The sequence below is a fragment of the Ctenopharyngodon idella genome, chromosome 16 (genome assembly GCF_019924925.1).
Source record: "Ctenopharyngodon idella isolate HZGC_01 chromosome 16, HZGC01, whole genome shotgun sequence".
Lineage (NCBI taxonomy): Eukaryota > Metazoa > Chordata > Actinopteri > Cypriniformes > Xenocyprididae > Ctenopharyngodon > Ctenopharyngodon idella.
The window spans coordinates 5,506,228-5,527,152 of NC_067235.1; the positions used below are offsets into that span (position 1 = coordinate 5,506,228).

General features: G+C 38.3%; 1 protein-coding gene across 1 annotated transcript in view; it reads right to left on the reverse strand.

The window, feature by feature from the left end:
- cers2b (ceramide synthase 2b) overlaps window positions 1-20,925 on the reverse strand; it is a 35,294-nt gene that overhangs the window by 9,875 nt on the left and 4,494 nt on the right. The window contains exons 2-7 of the mRNA XM_051865496.1: window positions 5,766-5,939; window positions 3,105-3,222; window positions 2,899-3,017; window positions 1,361-1,418; window positions 1,210-1,260; window positions 37-129 (exon numbers count right to left, since the gene is read on the reverse strand). Of these exons, the coding sequence (XP_051721456.1) occupies window positions 37-129; window positions 1,210-1,260; window positions 1,361-1,418; window positions 2,899-3,017; window positions 3,105-3,222; window positions 5,766-5,938 (612 nt within the window). The 5' untranslated portion in view covers window position 5,939. The remainder of the gene's footprint in view (window positions 1-36; window positions 130-1,209; window positions 1,261-1,360; window positions 1,419-2,898; window positions 3,018-3,104; window positions 3,223-5,765; window positions 5,940-20,925) is intronic.

Genomic DNA, 20,925 nt, shown 5'->3' on the forward strand with positions numbered 1-20,925 from the left:
ATATGATGATGACGGGAAGACTGATGGCAGACTTACTTTACGTTTGACATCAGATGCCACACTGAAAAGAAGTGAGGTGTAGAAACTCAGTTCCAGCATGTAGTACCAGTACTGAGACGGCAAGAGGGTCTGAATGAGAGAGATACAGCAATCTGACATTTAATGACATGAGCTTTACAAATAATGTGTAAATTATTCTAATCTAATTGCTTATTAACAGACTTTATTGTTATTACTTGGCTGCACTTTCAGTTAGATGCAAATCATATTACTTGAGTAGAAGTGGGTGTATGACCAAAATCTTTATCAAGAAATAAAAGTAAGAGTAATTTATATCAAGTTTACAGTATCATTTATTACGTTATATTTTTTCCCCTGGAAATTCAACTTAAAAATGTTTAATATATTACATTACATGTGATAATGATTATTTCTTTGATAATCTAGTCAACTAAATACTTACATATGGATTATTACAGGATTTAAATTCTACAAATGAAAGGTAAATCTCCTTTTTCCCTTGTGAAAAAGAAGTGTGCTTAATTGTATTAAATGTGCACTTGTAAAAACTGTACAAGTAATACAACATTAATGAAATATAAGGCCACTTAAGTGCACTTAAAGAGAGTACACTTACATGAATTTAAATGCATTTACTTAAATGCATTTTTAAAAAGTGCACTTTGTAATAATGTCAAACTAAAAGTTTTACTTAAAGTACATTTTAAATATGTTTTAATAATGTTTGGCCATGCTTTAAGGAAATACACTTATTTTGATGTGTTGACTAACATACTAAAGCACATGTAAAGTACTTTTAACTGCAGTGTGTTATTCAAAGTTAATATATTTTAAATGTACTAAATTGCTTAAGTATGTTCTTTTAAATTATATTATTCTTTTAAAGTATATATTTTCCACAATAAGTACTCTTTAAAAGTATGCTAAAGCAAACTACTTTTTCACAAGTCTTTATTTTGAACTTAATGGGTGCTAACAAAAAGATCAAAAGCTCCTATTCAAAGTTAATTGGCTATGTAAATGCTTGGTTTCTTATTACCCAAATTTGCAGTATGTGCTCCAAGTTTGTTTCCAATTGTATGTCGTCTACAGTATATTCTATTTGCTGGAAATGCCAAGGTGCCCTTTAGAAAATGAGCAGCTCTACATGATGTCTGTCTTTAGTGTGTCAAAGGAGATATAACTCACCAGAGTGGGGAACCCTTTCCACATCTCCTCCAGATCATACAACCAGGGTTTCTAGAGAAAGAGACAGAGAGGAAGGATTGTGTTATGCAATAAATCAGCACAGGAAATAAAATCAGAGGGTTAAAACAGGCTGAAACTGCAAATAACTTACATCTATTAGTGCAACAAGACCACCAATGAAGGCGAGAAGATAAAAGGCGAATCTCCAGCTACAAAAGAACAAAAGGGTCAAGGTTTAGTTAGTTAGTACGGTCCAGTAATTCACGCCTGGTAGATGCTGTAACTACACCATTATGGGGGCTTTTTTCCATTTATGGTCATTCAAAAGAAAAGTGGTGTATACATTTTCTTCAAGTAACATATATTTCATTATTTGGCTGCAATTTTAAAGTGACCCTATTATGCTATTATCCTACAATAGGTTTACATGCATCCAAGGTCAAAAAACACCTCATTTTTCAAAGAGTCTGAAAACTATTCGTTTGAACTATTCGTTCGCCCAGTCTGTTGTGATTGGTCTAACCGCTCTAATGCTTACAGTGCGTGTCAGAAACAAAACGCATATTGCCATATTTGAATTTCAGCTCCAGATCTTCTTCAGCGCTTGATACACAGTGATGCGAACAGTAACAATGGTGTCGGTTTGTCCGTATCAATTCCAGTTCGAGTCCTCGTCCTTGTGAAGTACATCAAAGTGGATTCACAGCGCTGAAAACACATCGTCTTCTCGACATGTCGACAACACAAACCAAACCAGGCCTCAGCTACAACTACAGTGTTTGAGGGCGGGTCAAAGCAGACGTTGTTTGTGGACAGCTAATGAAGACCATAGGCTGGCATTATGCAAATGTGTTACATTGTTACGTAGGTTTGTAACAGGAAGTAAGACTGGAATTACTGATGACTCGTTTCAGTGTTTCTTAAAGGAGATAATAACTGTTTTGTCGGGAACTTTGATCTTTAAAACTTTGCAGACCTTACATCCAAAAACAGCTATATTACACACTGCATGATAGGTAATATTCGAAAAAGCATAACTTTAAAAGTTTATATACAACAAAAATTTTATTTGAGTGTTGATTATTAGATAAATATGAATAATTAATTGATTATTAAATGAATGGGTTTCGACTTTGGCTAAATGAAAACTTTAATTTTTCAGTGTTTCTGTAAAAAAATCAATTTCGGTGCATCACTAAATTCTTTTCACCAATACTTGATCAGTGACATTATTCAGGGTGTTCCCGCACTTTCGAGATGAATGGGAATGCTACGTATAGAGAACCTCCTTGGTTACTATGCTCATCCTGAATGCACCTTTTCTTGCCATAGAGTTCAGTGCATTAGGCTTTAAAACCTGAGCTGGGTGTGTCAAAAAAATGTGCAGTGCTGTTGGGCTCCGGGACCAGGACTGAGAACCACTGCATTTGAAAGAGCCTTTAAAAGTTTTACTAAACATATGAATAATTGAATAAGTGCCAAACACCAGTGGGAACACTTCAGAAGAAGAGAGTTGCCTTTTTAATGCAGAACTGACTTAAGCTTTTACACGGGCAGTTCACTTTAAGAAACCACTTTTAATAAACCTCCATTTAATCTCACACATTAGCAGCTAAAGCTCATCTCATTGGAAATGGGCCAGTACTATAGAAAGTGCATGTGAAGAACAGTGTGCTGGTGTGTTTGTACCTGGCCTCACAAAACTTCTTGAGAAGGTTGGGTCTGTCTTGATTCCTGCGCCGCCTGAACCAGCGCTGGACCTGTCGCTCTGTCCACCCCGTCTGCTTGCACAGTTTCTCTACTGAACTCTGGATAGTAAAAACAAAATAATTGCTACTGTGGTAGTGTGGGGCAATTTGTGATTCATGTATAAGTGCAGTCAGCAGCGTACGCACCTGTGAGGGGGTTTTAGTTGCGTTGCAATAGTAGGACTCCAGTGTTAGGTTGTGTGTAACTCGCCTTCTGACCGTTTCCTTAACACCAAGCAGAGAGGCTAATGGTGTGGCAACATATCTGAACATACAGGGATATTTTTTTTAAAAAGAAATTAATACTTTTATTCTGCAAGGATGCATTAAATTGATTAAAAAAAATGACAGTAAAGACATTTATAATGTTACAAAAGGAAATAAATGCTGTTCTTTTGAACTTTCTATTTTTCAAAGAATCACGCAGGAACAGAACAACCACTTAAAGGATTAGTTCACTTTCAAATGAAAATTACCCCAAGCTTTACTCACCCTCAAGCCATCCTAGGTGTATATGACTTTCTTTTTCTCATGAACACAATCGGAGATATTTTAATAAATATCCTGACGCATCCGAGCTTTTTAATGGCAGTGAACGGGACCAACGAGTATGACCTGAAGAAAGTGCTTCCATCCACATCCATCCATCATAAATGTGTACTCCACATGGCTCTGGGGGGTTAATAAAGGCCTTCTGAAGTGAAGCGATGCGTTTGTGTAAAAAAAAAAAATCCATATTTAACAAGTTATGAAGTAAATTGAATGAAGGGGTCATTTTCATTTGAAAGTGAACTAATCCTTTAAATAGATGCAAAAGTGGACAAGGGACTAAACTAAACAGGTAGTATATATACAGAAACTAAATGAGTGAATTAATAAGGGGCAGTTGGACACAATACGTTGCTAAGGTAACAAACAACTAGGAAACTAGGTCAACTGAGGAAGACAGGAAAGAAACACAGGAACTGGGAACACATAAAACTAAACCAAAACAGAACATAAACCTGACATTATACACCCTCCCGGAAAGCGCATCCTCGCGCCATAACAAAAAGAAGAGTCCAACAGTTGGGGCTCCGCAGAAGGAAGTGGAGTTGGAGAGGAGTGACCGAGGGTGGGGGGGTGGGGGGGGGCAGACAGAGGGAACCACCACGGAGGAGATCATGGAGGGAGGAGCCAGGGAGGAGACAAAGGCAGGAGGGAACATAGAGCACAGACAGGATGAAGGCCCACAGCGGAGCTGATGGTGGGAGGAGCCAAGGTGGATCCAACTGGTCGACAGGCCAAGGTGGAATGACGGGCTTGGCTGCTTGTAGCAGACACAGGGAATTCACATACCAAAGCAGAGCTGGAGACCGGAAGACCCAAGGTAGATTGGCGGAGCAGAGTGGAGCAAACAGAAGAGGAGCCAAGGGACTGAGGGGAACCAGCTGAGGTGGGGCCGAAGAACTGAAGAACACCTGGGTGGATAGGAGACTCTGGAAAACACCTCTAATTCCTCACACAATAGTTTAGAAGTTATGCACAGCTCACCCTCAGTGGTGGGGATATGGGTGGGGCTCCACATCATGCCCACAAACTCCACTAACACTCCCTCTGGGACAGATGTTGATGCTGGCTAAAGCACCTGGTCAGACTTTTTGTTGGGCTCGGGCTCCAGGATGAAATGGGCACAGGCGTCAACTCTAGCATGGGCTTTGTGGCGGGCTCTGGCTTACTGTCCTTTGCGGGCTTGGGCTCTAGGTCTCTGGAGAATTTGGGTGATGGCCTGGGGAGGACTGGAGTAGACAATTGCAACCAGGAAGGGGCTGGATAGTCTCAAGCATGTTCCTCGTCCATCTCCTCCACAACAAAATCAGAACCATCCAGCCTGAGAACATAATTGATGTACTGATGTGCTATCCTTTTCCGGTGATAGGAAGACATACAGATGGTTATCCAGCCCTTGAGCATGTGTCTTCTCCAGGGGACTTGATGGTAAGTCCAAAAATTCCTCCACATATCTCATCAGGGGATTACCATTTTGACCATTTAAACTGCAATTTTTTACAATATTCCTGTTTTTACTGTATTTTCATCAAATAAATGCATTTTTCAAAAACATTAAAAAATTATACCCAGTCCAAACCTCTGAATAATATCTGTGTATAGATCACTGTATTATCCAAATTTATAGTCTATGAACCATTGTTGTATTCCATTTATTGTACTTTCTTTTGCAGGCCTGTTTTATTTAATGCACTGTTTTCTGTTGCTCCTTTCCTGTTTTTTGGACTACGTATTTTAAATGGCATTGCTCATTTGAAATTAATTGGACAATTTGACCCTTTGGGCCCTCATTTGATTAATAGTAAGTGACTTGTGACTGTGGCTCTGTTTCAAATGCTAGTGGGCTGCTTCGCAGGTGATGTATTTCAGTGTATTTTAGTGCATGGATCATAATTCAGCCCCTTATTCCTTAACTTTGATACTCACAGTAATAAAAGAGAATTACAGGATGAATGAGAAAGCAACGACATGATGCGAAGACACAACTCAGGATAAGAGAGAGAGGGATTGGAGAGTAAAATGAAGGGAGTGACGCAGAGAGAGAAGACATTAAAGTTTGATAAGTGAAAGAGAAAAAGCATGTTGACACAAATAGAACTGAAGACCTATTTATAAACAAGTCAGAGGCAGAGAAAGAGAGAAAGAGACAGCTTATCAAATATCAGACAAAGCAAAAAACAATCAACTCTCAGGCGTGGAGGACAAAGTTAAACAGAGAGGAAAAGAAAGATGAGTGTAGAGATGTAGCTTTGGACCCACCTCTCAAAGACCTGTCGAATAGCCAGAAATAGGATGGCGATTGGCACTGCCACCCACAAATCCCGTGCCTTCGCATAGACCCGCCCGTCACGGTCTTCCAGGTCAGCCCATCCCAAACCCTCTGGGAACCACAGACGCTCCTGCCAGAACACTTCACTCAACCACTGCAACATACTGCAGAACACAAAGACACAAAGATGATGAGTCTATCTGTCTGTCTGTTCATCCATCCATCCACCCATCCATCCATCCATCATCTGTATGTTTGTCTGTGACTAAAACGCACATTAAAATAATGTTCTAAGTCCTGACCTGAATAAATTACTCTGAAAATGATCTGTTTGTTCCCTCTCTGAAGAAACAGACATATGTGGAACGCCTAGTCTAAGCAACTTCAGGAACAACAGGATCAGGTCCTTCTGTGGGATTTTTAGGAGTTCAAGCGCTTGATTGATGGAATCCTTGGCTCAAGATGCATGCTTTGTCGTCTAGCGAAATTTTCGGGTATTTTGGATTTTTGTAAACTAGTTCTAGGTTTTTGACCCAATCAGAACCAATCCAATGCAGCAAGATACTCTGGAGTCTGATTGTCAATAGTTATAAAAAAAAGTTGAAATTCCGATTCACGGTCCCTAAGGGCCGCCAAAACGTTTGAAGAGTGTGGAGCCACTTTTACTAAAATGGCTATAACTCGTGAACGGAATGAGATATTTTCACCAAATTCGGTACACCTATGTAAGAGCTCATTCTGTGGTCACGTGAAAAAGGACGCAGCAACTGACCACTTGGTGGCACTATAACAGGAAAAAAAACATGAAAATGGCTATAACTACTGTACCGTCTGGACCAATCAGACACACAATTATTCATTATATTTAATGAATTACCCAGGAACTCACTCTCTCACAAGTCCTGTTAATTCCATCCCCCACAACTGCAACACAGAGACAGAATAGGTGTCCTGTTCCTATTTATTGCTGTCAGGAATGTGCAGAGAAGATAGTGACTCTGACTTCATTCTTTCTGAGAAGGACAACAAAACCCTCTTAATCCTATATATTCTATATATAACCACTTGAGAAATGTATAAACATGTATCCAATTTTCCCACCTCATGACTTTCCTTTTACAGGCTTTATTCTATGTATTAATTCTCTCTTTTGAACTATGTTGGTATTAATGTTTCAGAGTTGCAAAGTTATAATTACCTAAAATCACATGCGTAGCATGTTTGGTATCGATGGACTCCAACTTTCGTTTCCTATTAATTTATGTTACATGTTACTAACTCTGTGACACACTAGTATTATAAGAATCTAGAAGGTTCTTCTCTCAAACATCCAATCCAATGTCTTGTGCTAATATCTTGCTACAGAACAAAGACTCGTAAACGTTTCCCTCTGAAGGGAAAATTCCTTATTGGCTCAGACACCTCAAGAGGGTGCGACATCTTCACCCTTTAAAATCTCTGATCACAAGATCACACTCTCTCTTTTCCCGTACAGAAAAATGCTGATGTGAAGATGATGCTGTACTAGAAGTTTCTAAGGAACCCCCAAGCTTGTGCCAGGCTTCGGCCTAGACCTTCCATTCACCAAAGATCCTCTGAATCCAACTGGTTCTCTTTCATCAAGACAATATCAGCAAAGATTCAACGGGAGCCTCCACAAATTGCATCAGCACAGTTTTAATTCAAATGGGCGAGACATGCAAGTATCAAACTTAGTCTCATTATTTGATACATTGAATATCCTTACCCCTTTTAAAGAAGGGCCTGTTAAAACTAAACTGATGGTTTGCTCAAGGCTGTTGATCTGCTGAATCTCAAACAATGCTGTAACTTCTTGCTTTCCTGTATTCTGCTTCAGCTGTCTCTTTCTCTTAGTAAACTATGCATGTATGTGTGAATGTTAGAGTAGTTAAGTGTTTAGTCTAGTTAATAAAGTCTTCTTCATGTCACACGTAAAGTTGTCCGTGTTTCATGCTCATACTGGAGTCCCTATTCATGCAGATCCTGACTACATGCTCTGAGTAGTACTGTACATAAGATTGTTATTTCCCATAACCTAGAAAAAAGATTTCTTAGAATTAATAAACAATTAACACTGAGTGTTCATTGGCCAAACAGGTTAATTGATTGTAATATTAATTTTATTACATTAAGTTAATTTTATTAACTGATTCAAATATTTATAATTAATTATAACTTGTTATGATTAATTATATTTATTTTGAGCTAATTTGCTACACTACTTCACCGTTAGTCTGATCGACTTGAAAATGGGCATGCAGTGTCTTTGTCCGACTTGCCATGAATGTCTATGAGGACATTGACATATCTCAAAAAACATGTCTGCCATCTGCCAATGAATTTTGAGCAGCTATCAGACAAGGTTAACGGAGGCCTATTGGAACGAAACTCGCTGGGCATGTTTGACTCACGGCCCTAGAAGAAATTGGCAACCGGGAGGTGTAAAGGATTGTGTATCGTGCAATTTTTCAAACATGCCCACGACATGCGTACCACATGGTAGAACTCCTCATTCTGAGCAACTTTGCCTCTAGGACCGCCTCTGTCCATCGAATCGTTCATTAAATATTGGACATTATTTCAAAAACCAACTTTGGCGAACTAGTCCTAGGTTTTTGCCTCAACCTCGATAACTGTTAAAAAGCTTTATAAACCATAAATTTCCTATGGTAAATTGCCTTTAAATGGTCTTTTTGATCTATGATTGAGATGGTTACAGGCTTGCTAATTAAAACATTATACCTTTTTGGTACAGACAAGGTTAACGGAGGCCAATCGGTACAAAACTCATTGGGCCTGTTTGACTCAAGGCCTGGAGGCCTGTGAGAAATTCAAAAGAAATCGGCCACCGGGGGGTGCCTTCTTGTTTTCCTGTGCATAAAGGATAAATTTCCTACGGTAAATTGTCTGTATTGGCTGTAAATGGTCTAAGTGGTTACATGCTTGCTAAATAAAACATAAATAAAACTAAATAAAACTTTTTTTTTTTATCATTTTATGCTACAGCAAGTAAAATCGCTTATTATCATTCATGTCTGGAGCACAAACACTGCAGGATGACACACACATTGAACAATGTTTGTTCTAAACCTCTAACCCTCAGTATGAGCAAATTAGTAGGGCTGCCTTAGCAAACACAACTGTGTTATAAAATCTGATATGGGTACATGTACTGGGCCATGTTAAACAGTGATATCTGACATTACTTTATATGATGCTGTTTTAAAACATACAGCCGCTCACAGATGTTTTTGGCTCCTAGACAACCATCCTGATGATTTACACTCGACTTACACAGATCATCCACAGGCTTCAAGTGGGTGGAGTGACTGGTTAAGTTAGAACCTCAAAACAGACCACAGCTGATCAAGATATGCTAAATGTTGAGTTGAAGTGGTTACTTTTTGCCATTTTAAAGAGGAAGAGCATGTGTGCTGTATGACATTACAGGGCAAGGGGTATTTGAAATCAGACTGAGGCAGATGTGATGTGTGTGATCTGCCCAGATGTACCTGAGGTTTGTGTGATGTGGTGACTATATAGTGGTCTCTTAATTATTACTGGCGCTTGCTGAAGACATGACCTAAGGGGGAAAACTCTGTTTATTCACTCATACTTTTTTTTCCCAATCAATTGTACTGACCAAATTTCTGCCACTGCTTTTTGTTTTGTTTGTAACTTAAGTTACATTTAAAATCCATCTGCGCTTATGAATGAACATGATGCTTCTGGCTTTTACTCATATTAAGGGTTAAGAATTTTTCAAAAGCACAAATAGAAAGTTTTAAAGTTCAGTGTGTGCGTCATTCTGCAGCCTTTGTGCTCCAGACATGAATGATTCCTCAGATTATCCAGCTATAGTCTGAGCTTCAATTAGCAGACCATGTTAACACATATAGTTTCATTAAAAATTAAAACTGTGAAACTACATGGTGACTGTACATTTAATGTTTTATGTATTCCACAGCTAAGCCTGAATCTGCACTTGACTTTACAAAATGGAGAACTGAGACGGAGAACACAGACTGGAAGGATGTGGTCACTGGTGCAACTGACTGCAGCACTGGAGGATTGTAAAAGCACAGCTTTGCATGTTTGAAGTGTCATAGTAACTCAGACAGGAAAGCACTGCCGGACCAATGCATAAAACAACCAATCACATTTCATGTTTTTGTTACATAATGTAACAGTGCAGCAGTTTCTGGGAAGGATTTCACAGTCAACAGCAACTAAATGAGTGACTAATGTGCATTTGTAGTCAGAATGAGGAAATATCTCAGCATCAAATGTAGTACTTGATGACGTCTCTTGGCAATCGCATAAATTAGTTCTTCCTCTACTTCCTCTACTTCTGCTATGTTTCCATCCAAAGTTGCAAATTCAACTTGTGCGCAAAATTGTAATATTTGACTCCATCCAGCGAGTCAAAGAGAACAAAATTGTCACTTCCTGACAAACTGGTGCTAAATATCACTAAGAAAAGTAGCAGAAGCCACTGTATATAATAATTTTCGTATATAATAAATTACTTATCTTAGAGCGCGCAGACGAAATGCAATAAACACGTTATCTTGCTTTCGGAGGATATCCCAAAATGTGCATCAAAATAGGTGGATGGAAGCATACTGATCTGTTTCACTGAGAGTGTTTCCTCTGAGAGGACAAGCTCAAACAGATGTGGCCTGCAACATTAGCTTCATTGTTTTTGTCCGCTCACACAATCCATCACAGACTAATAACATGACACCGCTCAAGAGAAAAGGAATGAATTTCCCCATGTCATCTAAGATGTCCATGTCCTTCTTTCTTCAGTCGAAAAGAAATGAAGGTTTTTGAGGAAAACATTTGAGGATTTTTCTCCATATAGTGGACTTCAATGGTTTCCAAACGGTTGAAGGTAAACTTACAGTTTCAGTGCAGCTTCAAAGGGCTTTAAACGGTACCAGACGAGGAATAAGGGTCTTATCTACAGAAACGATCAGCCATTTTCAAAAAAAAATAAATAAATGTATATACTTTATATAAACAAATGATCGCCTTCAAGTGGTTCCGCCAAAACCGCACAAAAGCTTACGCTGTATGTCCTACGCCTTCCCTATTCTACTTACGGAAAAAAACGGGACTGGTGCCACGTTCATTCCATAAGTTGAATAGGGAAGGTGTAGGACATTCAGCGTAAGTTTTTTGAAGAATACGGAAGTGCGGTTTTGGCGGAACCACTTGAAGGCAATCATTTGTTTATATAAAGCGCATACATTTAAAAATCTTTTGAAAATGGCCGATCGTTTCTCTAGATAAGACCCTTATTCCTCGTCTGGTATCGTTTAAAGCCCTTTGAAGCTCCACTGAAACTGTCATTTTTACCTTCAACCATTTGGAGACCATTGAAGTCCACTATATGGAGAAAAATCCTCAAATGTTTTCCTCAAAAACCTTCATTTCTTTTCGACTGAAGAAAGAAATACATAAACATCTTGGATGACATGGGGGTGAGTAAATTATCCTGAAATTTTAATTGGAAAGTGAACTAATCCTTTAAGAAAATTAGTCTTGAATTGTTAATCAGTATCCAAATGTTCAGTCAAACTGGTAGAACAGATACATAAAGGAAAAAATAAGCTTGTCAAAGGATCTCCTCAGTTTAGGTGAAATATAACTTGAGTCCAGCCTGTTGCATGTCTAAAGATGCCATGTTTAATTTGAGAGCTGCAGCAGAAATTTCCACAGCAGAAAATAACAACGTACAGGTTTGGAACGAAATGAGAGTGAAAACAGAATTTAAATTTGGGTGAACTGTTCCTTTAAATTCCACGAGTTACATTTAAGAGATGACAGTTTTACAAAACAAAAGTTGAATCAGTGACATTGTAACACTTCTGTTTTAAAGTTAAAGTAGCAGACAATTCTTCACAAACTCTGATCAAAATCTTGACACATTCAATCTCTCTCGTCATCTCTAGGCTATTTAAGAACAGAGCACTGCATTTCAATTCACTGTGCTTCACATCAAACTGTACCTGTAATTAGTGTTGTCAAAAGTACCGGTAATTCGGTACCAAGTCGGTACTGAAATTTTGAAAATGTGACGATACCAGCATTTCTGTAGTACCGGTAGTACCGAGAATCCGGGTATATTCGGTGCCCACTGATAGGGCTGTGACAGTATTTACGTGAATATGACACGAGTGAAGCACAAAGCTTTGTTTACAGAAGAAATAATAGGTTAGCAATTAAATGTGACATCGCAGCCATGGAAACATTTTGGTTCATGCCGAATGAGAGAGGTACGCGAGTCCATAAATTTAAGCTTTGTATTCTGTTTTGCGAATCACGATCTGGTCACCTGATTAGCATAGAATTTAACAATATTCCATTAGTTATTCCACTGAACATGGAATCTCTGTTTCTTTTCCCAAATCTTCACTCACGCAGGGGATTATAAACGTTTCTTTCTTTCGTTCGCTTTTAGGCCTATTATAGGCTATTCGCATTCTTTACTATGGTAAAGTAGAAAAAACACCGTAGGACAGAAACCTTTTTTCTTGCACGTCAGTTTCTATTTAACACAGTTTGTGCTCGTTATTAGACTTCATAAGGCACGTCAAGTTTATTTGTATAGCGCGTTTCACACGCTCCGGTGATTTTTACTTTCGCTTTCTCTGGCAGCGCAAAATCAAACACAGCCTGAATGTCTGAAGATAAAACTCGCTCTTCAGACCTTTTACAACAAGTGTTAGTTCCTTGTAACATCAGGAGATAACATGAAGATATTACTAAAGTGAAATGGTCTCTTTCCTGCTCGTGCCCTACATCCCCCTCAAAGAGCAGAGCATCTTTGTGTAGAAATAAAAAACGAATGTTTTTTTTTTTTTTTTAATAATATTTAACTTTCTTATTATTTAGGTTACCATTATTTACCTATATTTATTTCATAGTTTTACAGACTGTAGTGTGTCGTTTCATTGAAGGAATAGCTAAAATAAACACGCACGTCTGTTACAAAATGGATGTTTGAGCATTTATTTATTTTTTTTATATTTCAAAATTTATTTCATTGAGGTATATATATACACACACAAACATACACACACGCTCCAAATATTTATATGTATGATTACCATATTTAATTTGTTTTTAAAATAGGCTAAATAAAATAGTAAAATAGTTCCAACACATTTTGCTGTGGTACCGAAATCCGTAAAATTTTTATGGTATTGGTACCGACTACTGGAATTTTGGTACCGTGACAACACTACCTGTAATATAGCAGAAAGTGCCCATGTGAAAAACAATCGAGCTTAATTGTATTTAATGTGCACTTGTAGTGTACATAAAATCTTAAAAGTACTTTTTTAAAACACTGTACTTACAGATAATATATTAATGAAATAAAAGTCCACTTAGTGTACTTGAAGAAGACAGTACACTTTTATGACTATTTAACACACTTATGTAAACTTTTAAAAGTGCACTTTGTAATAAGGTCAAATTAAAAGTGTTACATTTTAAATCAGGTTTTTTATCATTTTTTATCGTTTCTTTAACCCTTTTATTCATGAATTATGACAGCCTTTTTTTATTCTGTATTTATTGCACTTTGGGCATGAAAAACAAGATCTGACCTTTTTTTTTTTTTTTTTTTTTTTTTTTTACACATTTTTCAAGAGATGTCCACTTGAGTATGCATTTTTGGTTTCAAATAAACATACTGTATTAAACATATACAGTAATAACACAGTAATACTGTGTGTATTTAACAAACCAATGAATAAAATTATATAAAATAATGTAAAAACTATAAAATATACAAAAAATATATAATAAAGCTTCAATTTTTGCAAACACAATTGAATTCCTGTTCGACCAACAGACAGAGAAGAACTTCATACAAGCTGAACTTTGCATGCCTTTGATATCAAAACATGAGGATGTGATTCCATCAAAGATCTGATGGAGGTATAACTCTGTGGCCACGGGTGTATAAAATCAAGCACCTAGGCATGCAGACTGCTTCTACAAACATTTGTGAAAGAATGGGTCGCTCTCAGGAGCTCAGTGAATTCAAGCGTGGTACTGTGATAAATTGCCACCTGTGCAGAAAAAATTCCTCACTACTAAATATGCCACGGTCGACTGTTAGTGGTATCATAACAAAGTGGAAGCAAATTGGGAAAAACAGCAACTCAGCCACGAAGTGGTAGGCCATGTAAAATCACAGAGCGGAGTCAGCGCATGCTAGAGCTTGCATAGACTAGTCGAGTAGTCGAGAGATCGACTACTTCAACCACTAGTCGGCGCTGTCGGAAACAATCGACTACTCGAGCGTGCGTTAAGCATAAATGAATTAAAAAGAGAGAGATACGTCACAATATTGTAAATCTTTCCGTTTTAAACCAAGAAGGGGAGCCAATGGATATCACACAAGAAGCAACGTGCAAACTTTACGCAAAAGTTATGCCGGTGAAAGCTTAACCTCGGTCAGTCAGTAGGCTATTCAAACTGAAAGTGACGGAGCTGCCTGACGCTGCATTAACGGACCGTATTCTCTCAGAGACGAATTTCTATGCTGATAACGGTATCTGTCTTAATTTATTCCATTATTTTTCTTGTGGCCCGTATATATAGTGAAACAAATGAGAATAATAGTATTTCGTGTTAGGTTGTAGCCTATTTTTTAAGTCGGTGCTTGAAGTAGCTCTTAATTTTCATTCATGATTGCAGTCAGTGTTAGGAAATATTATAGACTATTAATAATTTTAATTATAGGCCTATAATTCATTGTATAATAGACCTAAAAAAAGTTAATAGCCTAATCTTTTATTATCCTCACAGCACGTCAGTTATGTGGTGATGCGCAATGAAATTATTGCGGGGCAAATTTAATATTGATTTAATAATAAAAGTAGCCTAATCTAATAGTAATAATAATAGACTAGAAGAATGTAACAGGCCTACATTAATTGGAAATGCCAAATCCTCTTAATATTGCCAATATTTGATGCTTTTGACAATATCTCTGGCTATCGTCAATACATGATCATCGACTGTTGACGCAAACCGGGTTATCGTGGGTTTATTTGGCTTTACTCTGTTACATGAAAATTAAAATGTGTAATGTCATAATTATAATGTTTTGAGAGTTTATTATAATTGCTGCATTAGGCTATGAATTAATAAACATTTATTGATAAGAACTATTTCACGTCTTTTCATTTACAGTAGCATGAACCACGAGTAGTCGAGTAACTCGAGTTTTGTTTTGATAAGAAATCGACTAGCAGAAATCAGTAGTCGTGCAACCCCTAGTGCACGCTGAGGCGCACAGTGCGCAGAAGTCTAGCTACAGACCTCCAAACTTCATGTGGCCTTCAGATTAGCTCAAGAACAGTGCGTAGAGATCTTCATGGAATGGGTTTCCATAGCCGAGCAGCTGCATCCAAGCCTTACATCACCAAGTGCAATCCAAAGCGTCGGATGCAGTGGTGTAAAGCACGCCGCCACTGGACTCTAGAGCAGTGGAGATGTGTTCTCTGGAGTGATGAATCACGCTTCTCTGTCTGGCAATACGATGGACGAGTCTGGGTTTGGCGGTTGCCAGGAGAACGGTACTTGCCTGACTGCATTGTTTCAAGTGTAAAGTTGGTGGAGGGGGGTTATGGTGTGGGGTTGTTTTTCAGGGGTTGGGCTTGGCCCCTTAGTTCCAGAGAAAGGAACACTTAATGCTTCATCATACCAAGACATTTTGGACAATTTCATGCTCCCAACTTTGTGGGAACAGTTTGGGGATGGTCCCTTCCTGTTCCAACATGACTGCGCAAAAGTGCACAAAGCAAGGTCCATAAAGACATGGATGAGCGAGTTTGGTGTGGAGGAACTTGACTTGACCTCAACCCGACACAACACCTTTGGGATGAATTAGAGCGGAGACTGTGAGCCAGGCCTTCTCACCAACATCACTGCCTGATCTCACAAATGCGCTTCTAGAAGAATGGTCAAAAATTCCCATAAACACACTCCTAAACCTTGTGGAAAACCTTCCCAGAAGAGTTGAAGCTGTTATAGCTGCAAAGGGTGGGCCAACTCCATATTAAACCCTACGGACAAAGGCAGGCATCCCAAAACTTTTGGCAATATAGTGTATGTAGAAAACACTCACGCTCCCTCCAGTGTACTAGAGTATGTTGATTTACCCTTATTAGCTGATAATTCTAATTATGTTCAAAATAGACACATTTCTACCATAGCTCTCCTCTCTGAGAAAACATCAGACTGAAATCTACATTGATCTATTGATGTTTTCAGACTGTGAAAAAAATTAGGTGTTTTCAATCTCAACTGAAATGAGCAGTGTTGGGGGTAATGCATTACAAGTAATGTGCATTACTTAATTAGATTACTTTTTGATGTAACGAGTAAAGTGTCGCACTTTAACCATATTTCAAAGACAATAGAAGTAATTACGAAATTACATATAAAAATGTACTTAAATCCTACTTAAGTGGGTGAAAAAAGCACTCTAATGTTCAGCTAATTGCATTTAATATAAATTTAAACTATTTAAGCTATAAAACATTTTCATTAATTGCAATTAACAAGCATCCAAAAACATTACATTCAGTTCACACTTAAGCATATTCTTTTAAAGTATATTTCTGTTATAAGTACTCCTTTTAAAAGTATGCTAAAGTGTACTTGCTCTTGCTGTGTTGATTCAGAACTTGTGTTAATGCAAGCATTCTTTTCACCACAGTCAGACACGCCTGTGAGGGTCAGACGCCCGTCCCGCTCATGACAGCTCTGCTTTTAAACTCTCATTGGCTGCTCAGGTCATGTGACTCCACTCTGACCATTCTCTGCTGAACCTATCAGTGCATTGTGTGTGTGTGTGTGTGTGTGTGTGTGTGTCTAGTAGGAACGTGAGGAAGTATGTAAAGCGTTTTGTGAGGAACATGGTTTTGTTGAGTGCTGGAAACACATGCAGACATCGGCGGAGTGAGTGTGTGAATGATATACAAGTGTCTGTGTGTGCGCGCGTGTTGATTCTCAGAGGTTTTTAATACCTTAACAGAGCTATCTGTTGACATTTCCATTTATCTCAGAGCACTTACTCTACATGGCACTGCTACTACAATATAATTAAAGACCCCCTGTGGTGAAAATCAAGGTTTTAATGTTGTTTACTTGTCTATGTGGTGTTTTTAATATGCTTTAAGACAAACCATGTGCAAATTCATAAGACAACACCATTGCTGAATATTTTCTCCTTAAAACTGCAGTAAACCAAAAACAGAGTTTGAAATCGCTGGTGTTTCTGACGTCACAAACTACCTTGTAACCAATCACGTCAATGTGTGATCGTCAATGAGTGGATCTCTGAACTGGTGTGAGTGAGTGGAGGTGGGGCTAATTTGCATATTCATAGAACCGCATATACTAAATGAGGTAAGAGTGTAGAGTTGCATTCAAGCTATTTTAAGGCATGAAGATTTTTTTTTTTCAAGGAAAAAACGTTTACATATGTCATTTTGGTGATCAAAGATGAGTTTTAAGGGATAAAAATGTTGACTACAGGGGGACTTTAAGTATTTGTGATTTAAATTTTGCAGTTTTAAATGGAGAGAGATTATGAACCACATGGTAAGGTTACCATCTACTAGCAGGGGCTAACTAGACCATGCTAACCAGACAAACCTTGAGCACATGGCATTTGTATGTTTGTGTCTTTTGGAAAACATCAGACAATCTCAGATATGTGTCAGACAAGGTAAAATGAATTATAAATTATTTATTCAACAAGGTCAAATGCTCTGACACTGGCCGTCCTCTGAATTTAGACCAGCTGACTGGACAAATTTAAGACGGCACTGATTAGATTATCAGTTGATCAGATAGATGAAGAATCAAAACTGTGTTCCTCTCGCTAGGAAACAATCACAGGGCATGAAATCAATCAAAACAGTAAGAAGTATTGATCTGTAATAGATCAACAGAATAACCTTCAATTTTAAGACTCATTAAATCTTACGACTCTTGTGAACATGCTTTTCTAAGCGATTATACTCATGATTTTGTGTGGTAGAGAATAAAAAAAAAAAAATCCCCCAGACTTCCACTGAAAGAGGGAGCTGAGTCATATACAGAGACTACGAGACTTGAGGGTGGACCATTTCAGAAACCACCTAGCAACCGCATAGCAGCATATCAACAACCACTTAGAACATCTTAGCAATCACATAGCAATGCCCTAGAAATCACTCACAACACCTAACCACTGAGGCCCTGGTTTGGCACAGACAAGCACCACATCATTTGCTTTAGAAATACAAAAAAATATTGTTTATACAAAAACAATCACTATTGCAAAGAGAATTTACATAATTTACAACAAACTCCAGTGACGGACGAGTCCAGGTGGAGGAGCTGTCAAATCTCCACCTGTTGGTCACCACTGAGGTTTTGCTTAGTAATGCTGAGGTGGTTTGTTTGTCATTCATGTCGGTCAATGACAAGCCAAGAACTGAAAATGAGCAAACTAATCAACAGCAGCATGTGAAGCCTGGTCAGTGTTTGTAAAGAGAGCAACAAATATTTGGGAGTCAAATGTCTATTACTGGCCTTGTGTAAACGGATTTGCTGTGTGTAGTAATTACATTGCCTGGTGAGGCTGTATTACGGAATGATTTTTGCTGATGATATGTCTGTTCAGGCAGCTGAACCAACATCAGTGTGTCTGTATCATAGCATGCCCACTGTCAATCAATTAAATCATCGGTTTCTAATTCTAGTCTACAAGGATCATGTGTCAGAGTTCTTGTTCCTGATCTGAAGAAACAAACCAAATTTCACCACTATACAAATGCATTAGAGCTCAGTTAAAGTAATTATAATACAAGTTCAACTCTGTTGATATCAAGTTTAGTGAACTCTGATCTGCAAATCTGTATTAGGTGAAGATGTGTTACCAATAGAAGATTAAAGGATTGGCTCACTTCAGAATTAAAATTTCCTAATAATTTACTCATCCCCATGTCACCCAAGATGTTTATGTCTTTCTTTCTTCAATCGAAAAGAAATTAAGGTTTTTGAGGAAAATATTCCAGGACGTTTTCTCCAATGCACATTAATAAACATCACTGTAAATGTGCCAGAATTAGCGCAAAAGGCTATTTTTCAACAGGTTGAAGGTCCAAATTGCTGTTTCAGAGCTCTACATGATCTCAGACGAGGAATAAGGGTCTTATCTAGCGAAACGATTGCTCATTTTCTAAAAAAAATAAAAATGTATATACTTTTTAACCATAAATGCTTGATTTTACCTCTCTGATTGGATTTTAACTCTCTGATTTTACCTTGGGCTTCCTTGGGAAGCTCAACTTCCATTGGAATGAATTAAAAACACTCACTCTGCTTTGCGCCAGTGGACACTCACTGGTAATGTGGCGCATGTCTGGAGAAAGAGAACGCACACGGAGCTGAAACTGCTTGAATGAAGTGCGTTTGGCTTTAGATAAAACTACTAGAGGATACAGCGCTGTAAGATCATTACCACAAACAATCCTGAGTGCTTCTGGTTGTGATCTGCACCGCTGTTTTGACCCACTGCTCACTTAAACTAGAAACAGTAAAATGGTGCTACCCAGGGTTGCCAGGTTTTCACAACAGATTTCACAAATTGCTACTCAAAACTAGCCCAAAACTAGTCCAATCGCGTTTCAGGGGGGGGGTCCCGCAGTAAAAATCGCGTCACGTGGGCTAAAATCCGCATTTTTGGCGGGGTTCCTCTGGTAAAATTAGCATATAGCTAAATATCTTGTTATTGGGGTCACTTCAATCAGCGGATATAAAAAAACAACCCTCGGCAAACACTGTTAAGGTAGCCCAATTCCACAGGACCGTTCTGTCTCGCGGTCCAGATGGAAACATGCTGGGGTCCGCGGTCCGTCATTTGAATATCAGTGGTTTAGTTTGTGTACAACATCTAGTAGCCTATACTAGATTTTTTCACAATAAAATCTTTACTGTTTAAATTGTGTTCATTGAACTGTTTTGAATGTAATTTGTATTGTGATCTGGAATCACGATGCCGGTTCAACATGTCTGTCAGCCATTGGCGATGGACGATGGCATCGTCTACCGGTCCAACCCTAATCTGATTGGCTTTTCTGATCTGCCTTTATAGAGACCACCGATCAAACTTTATAAAGCTATTATTGGTTGATAATGATCGGGCCCCATCAATCGGAGCATCCAGAACTACTGTATGTAAAATCTTTGGAGTGGCTCACGTCAGCACAGAATCGTGACAAATGCCGATCAAGAGTGCCGTAAAAGTCACATAAATTCTGATATGACTGTTCAGATTGAGGGCACATTGCAAAACATTAAACCTGTATCGGATTTTGTAACACATATGGAAGTGGCCCAAATCAGAATAAAAAAATCTGATTCCATGTGGTTTGTGCTGTTCACATGGTCATGAAATAAACAGATCTGAGTCACATATGAGCAAACATATGAGCCACTTTTGCCTGCAGTCTGAATGTAGTCTTATGAAACTCTGAATACTCCTGTAATTGAATCAGACATTGTCAGTCTTTCATACCAGGAGGTGGTTGAAGTGATCATGTTGATAACACCACACAGATAACAAATAAGGGTGCTCCGATCAGTCAGCTGCCAGTTGTTATCGCCCAATGATCATTTTAAATGGTTTCATCTGTGGTCTCTTTAAAGGCCGCAAAACTTTTCTATGTGCAGCTAAAATGACTACATTCACCAATCTGACAGTTCTGCCAGGTGTCTGAAAAAGACAATCAATTTGCAGTGTGTGCCAAAGAAATCCCATGAGGCTGAAAGCAACAAAAACATTTCAACACCACCAACCTCATCAGACATTTGGCACATAAAGGAATATGAGCTGTTTTCAAAGTAATAAGGTAGAAAGAGAACGGGACCGTTTACCACTTCAGCTGTCAGCAACAGAGACACTGAAATGACAGCAACCCTATACAGCAATGACAGCAAGAAACTAGGGCTATGCATGTGTATTTTTGATTTTAGCTTCTAACAACTATGAAAATAGGATAAATGCAGTAAAACGATTATTGTGCCACACTCCGTCTAGTGGAC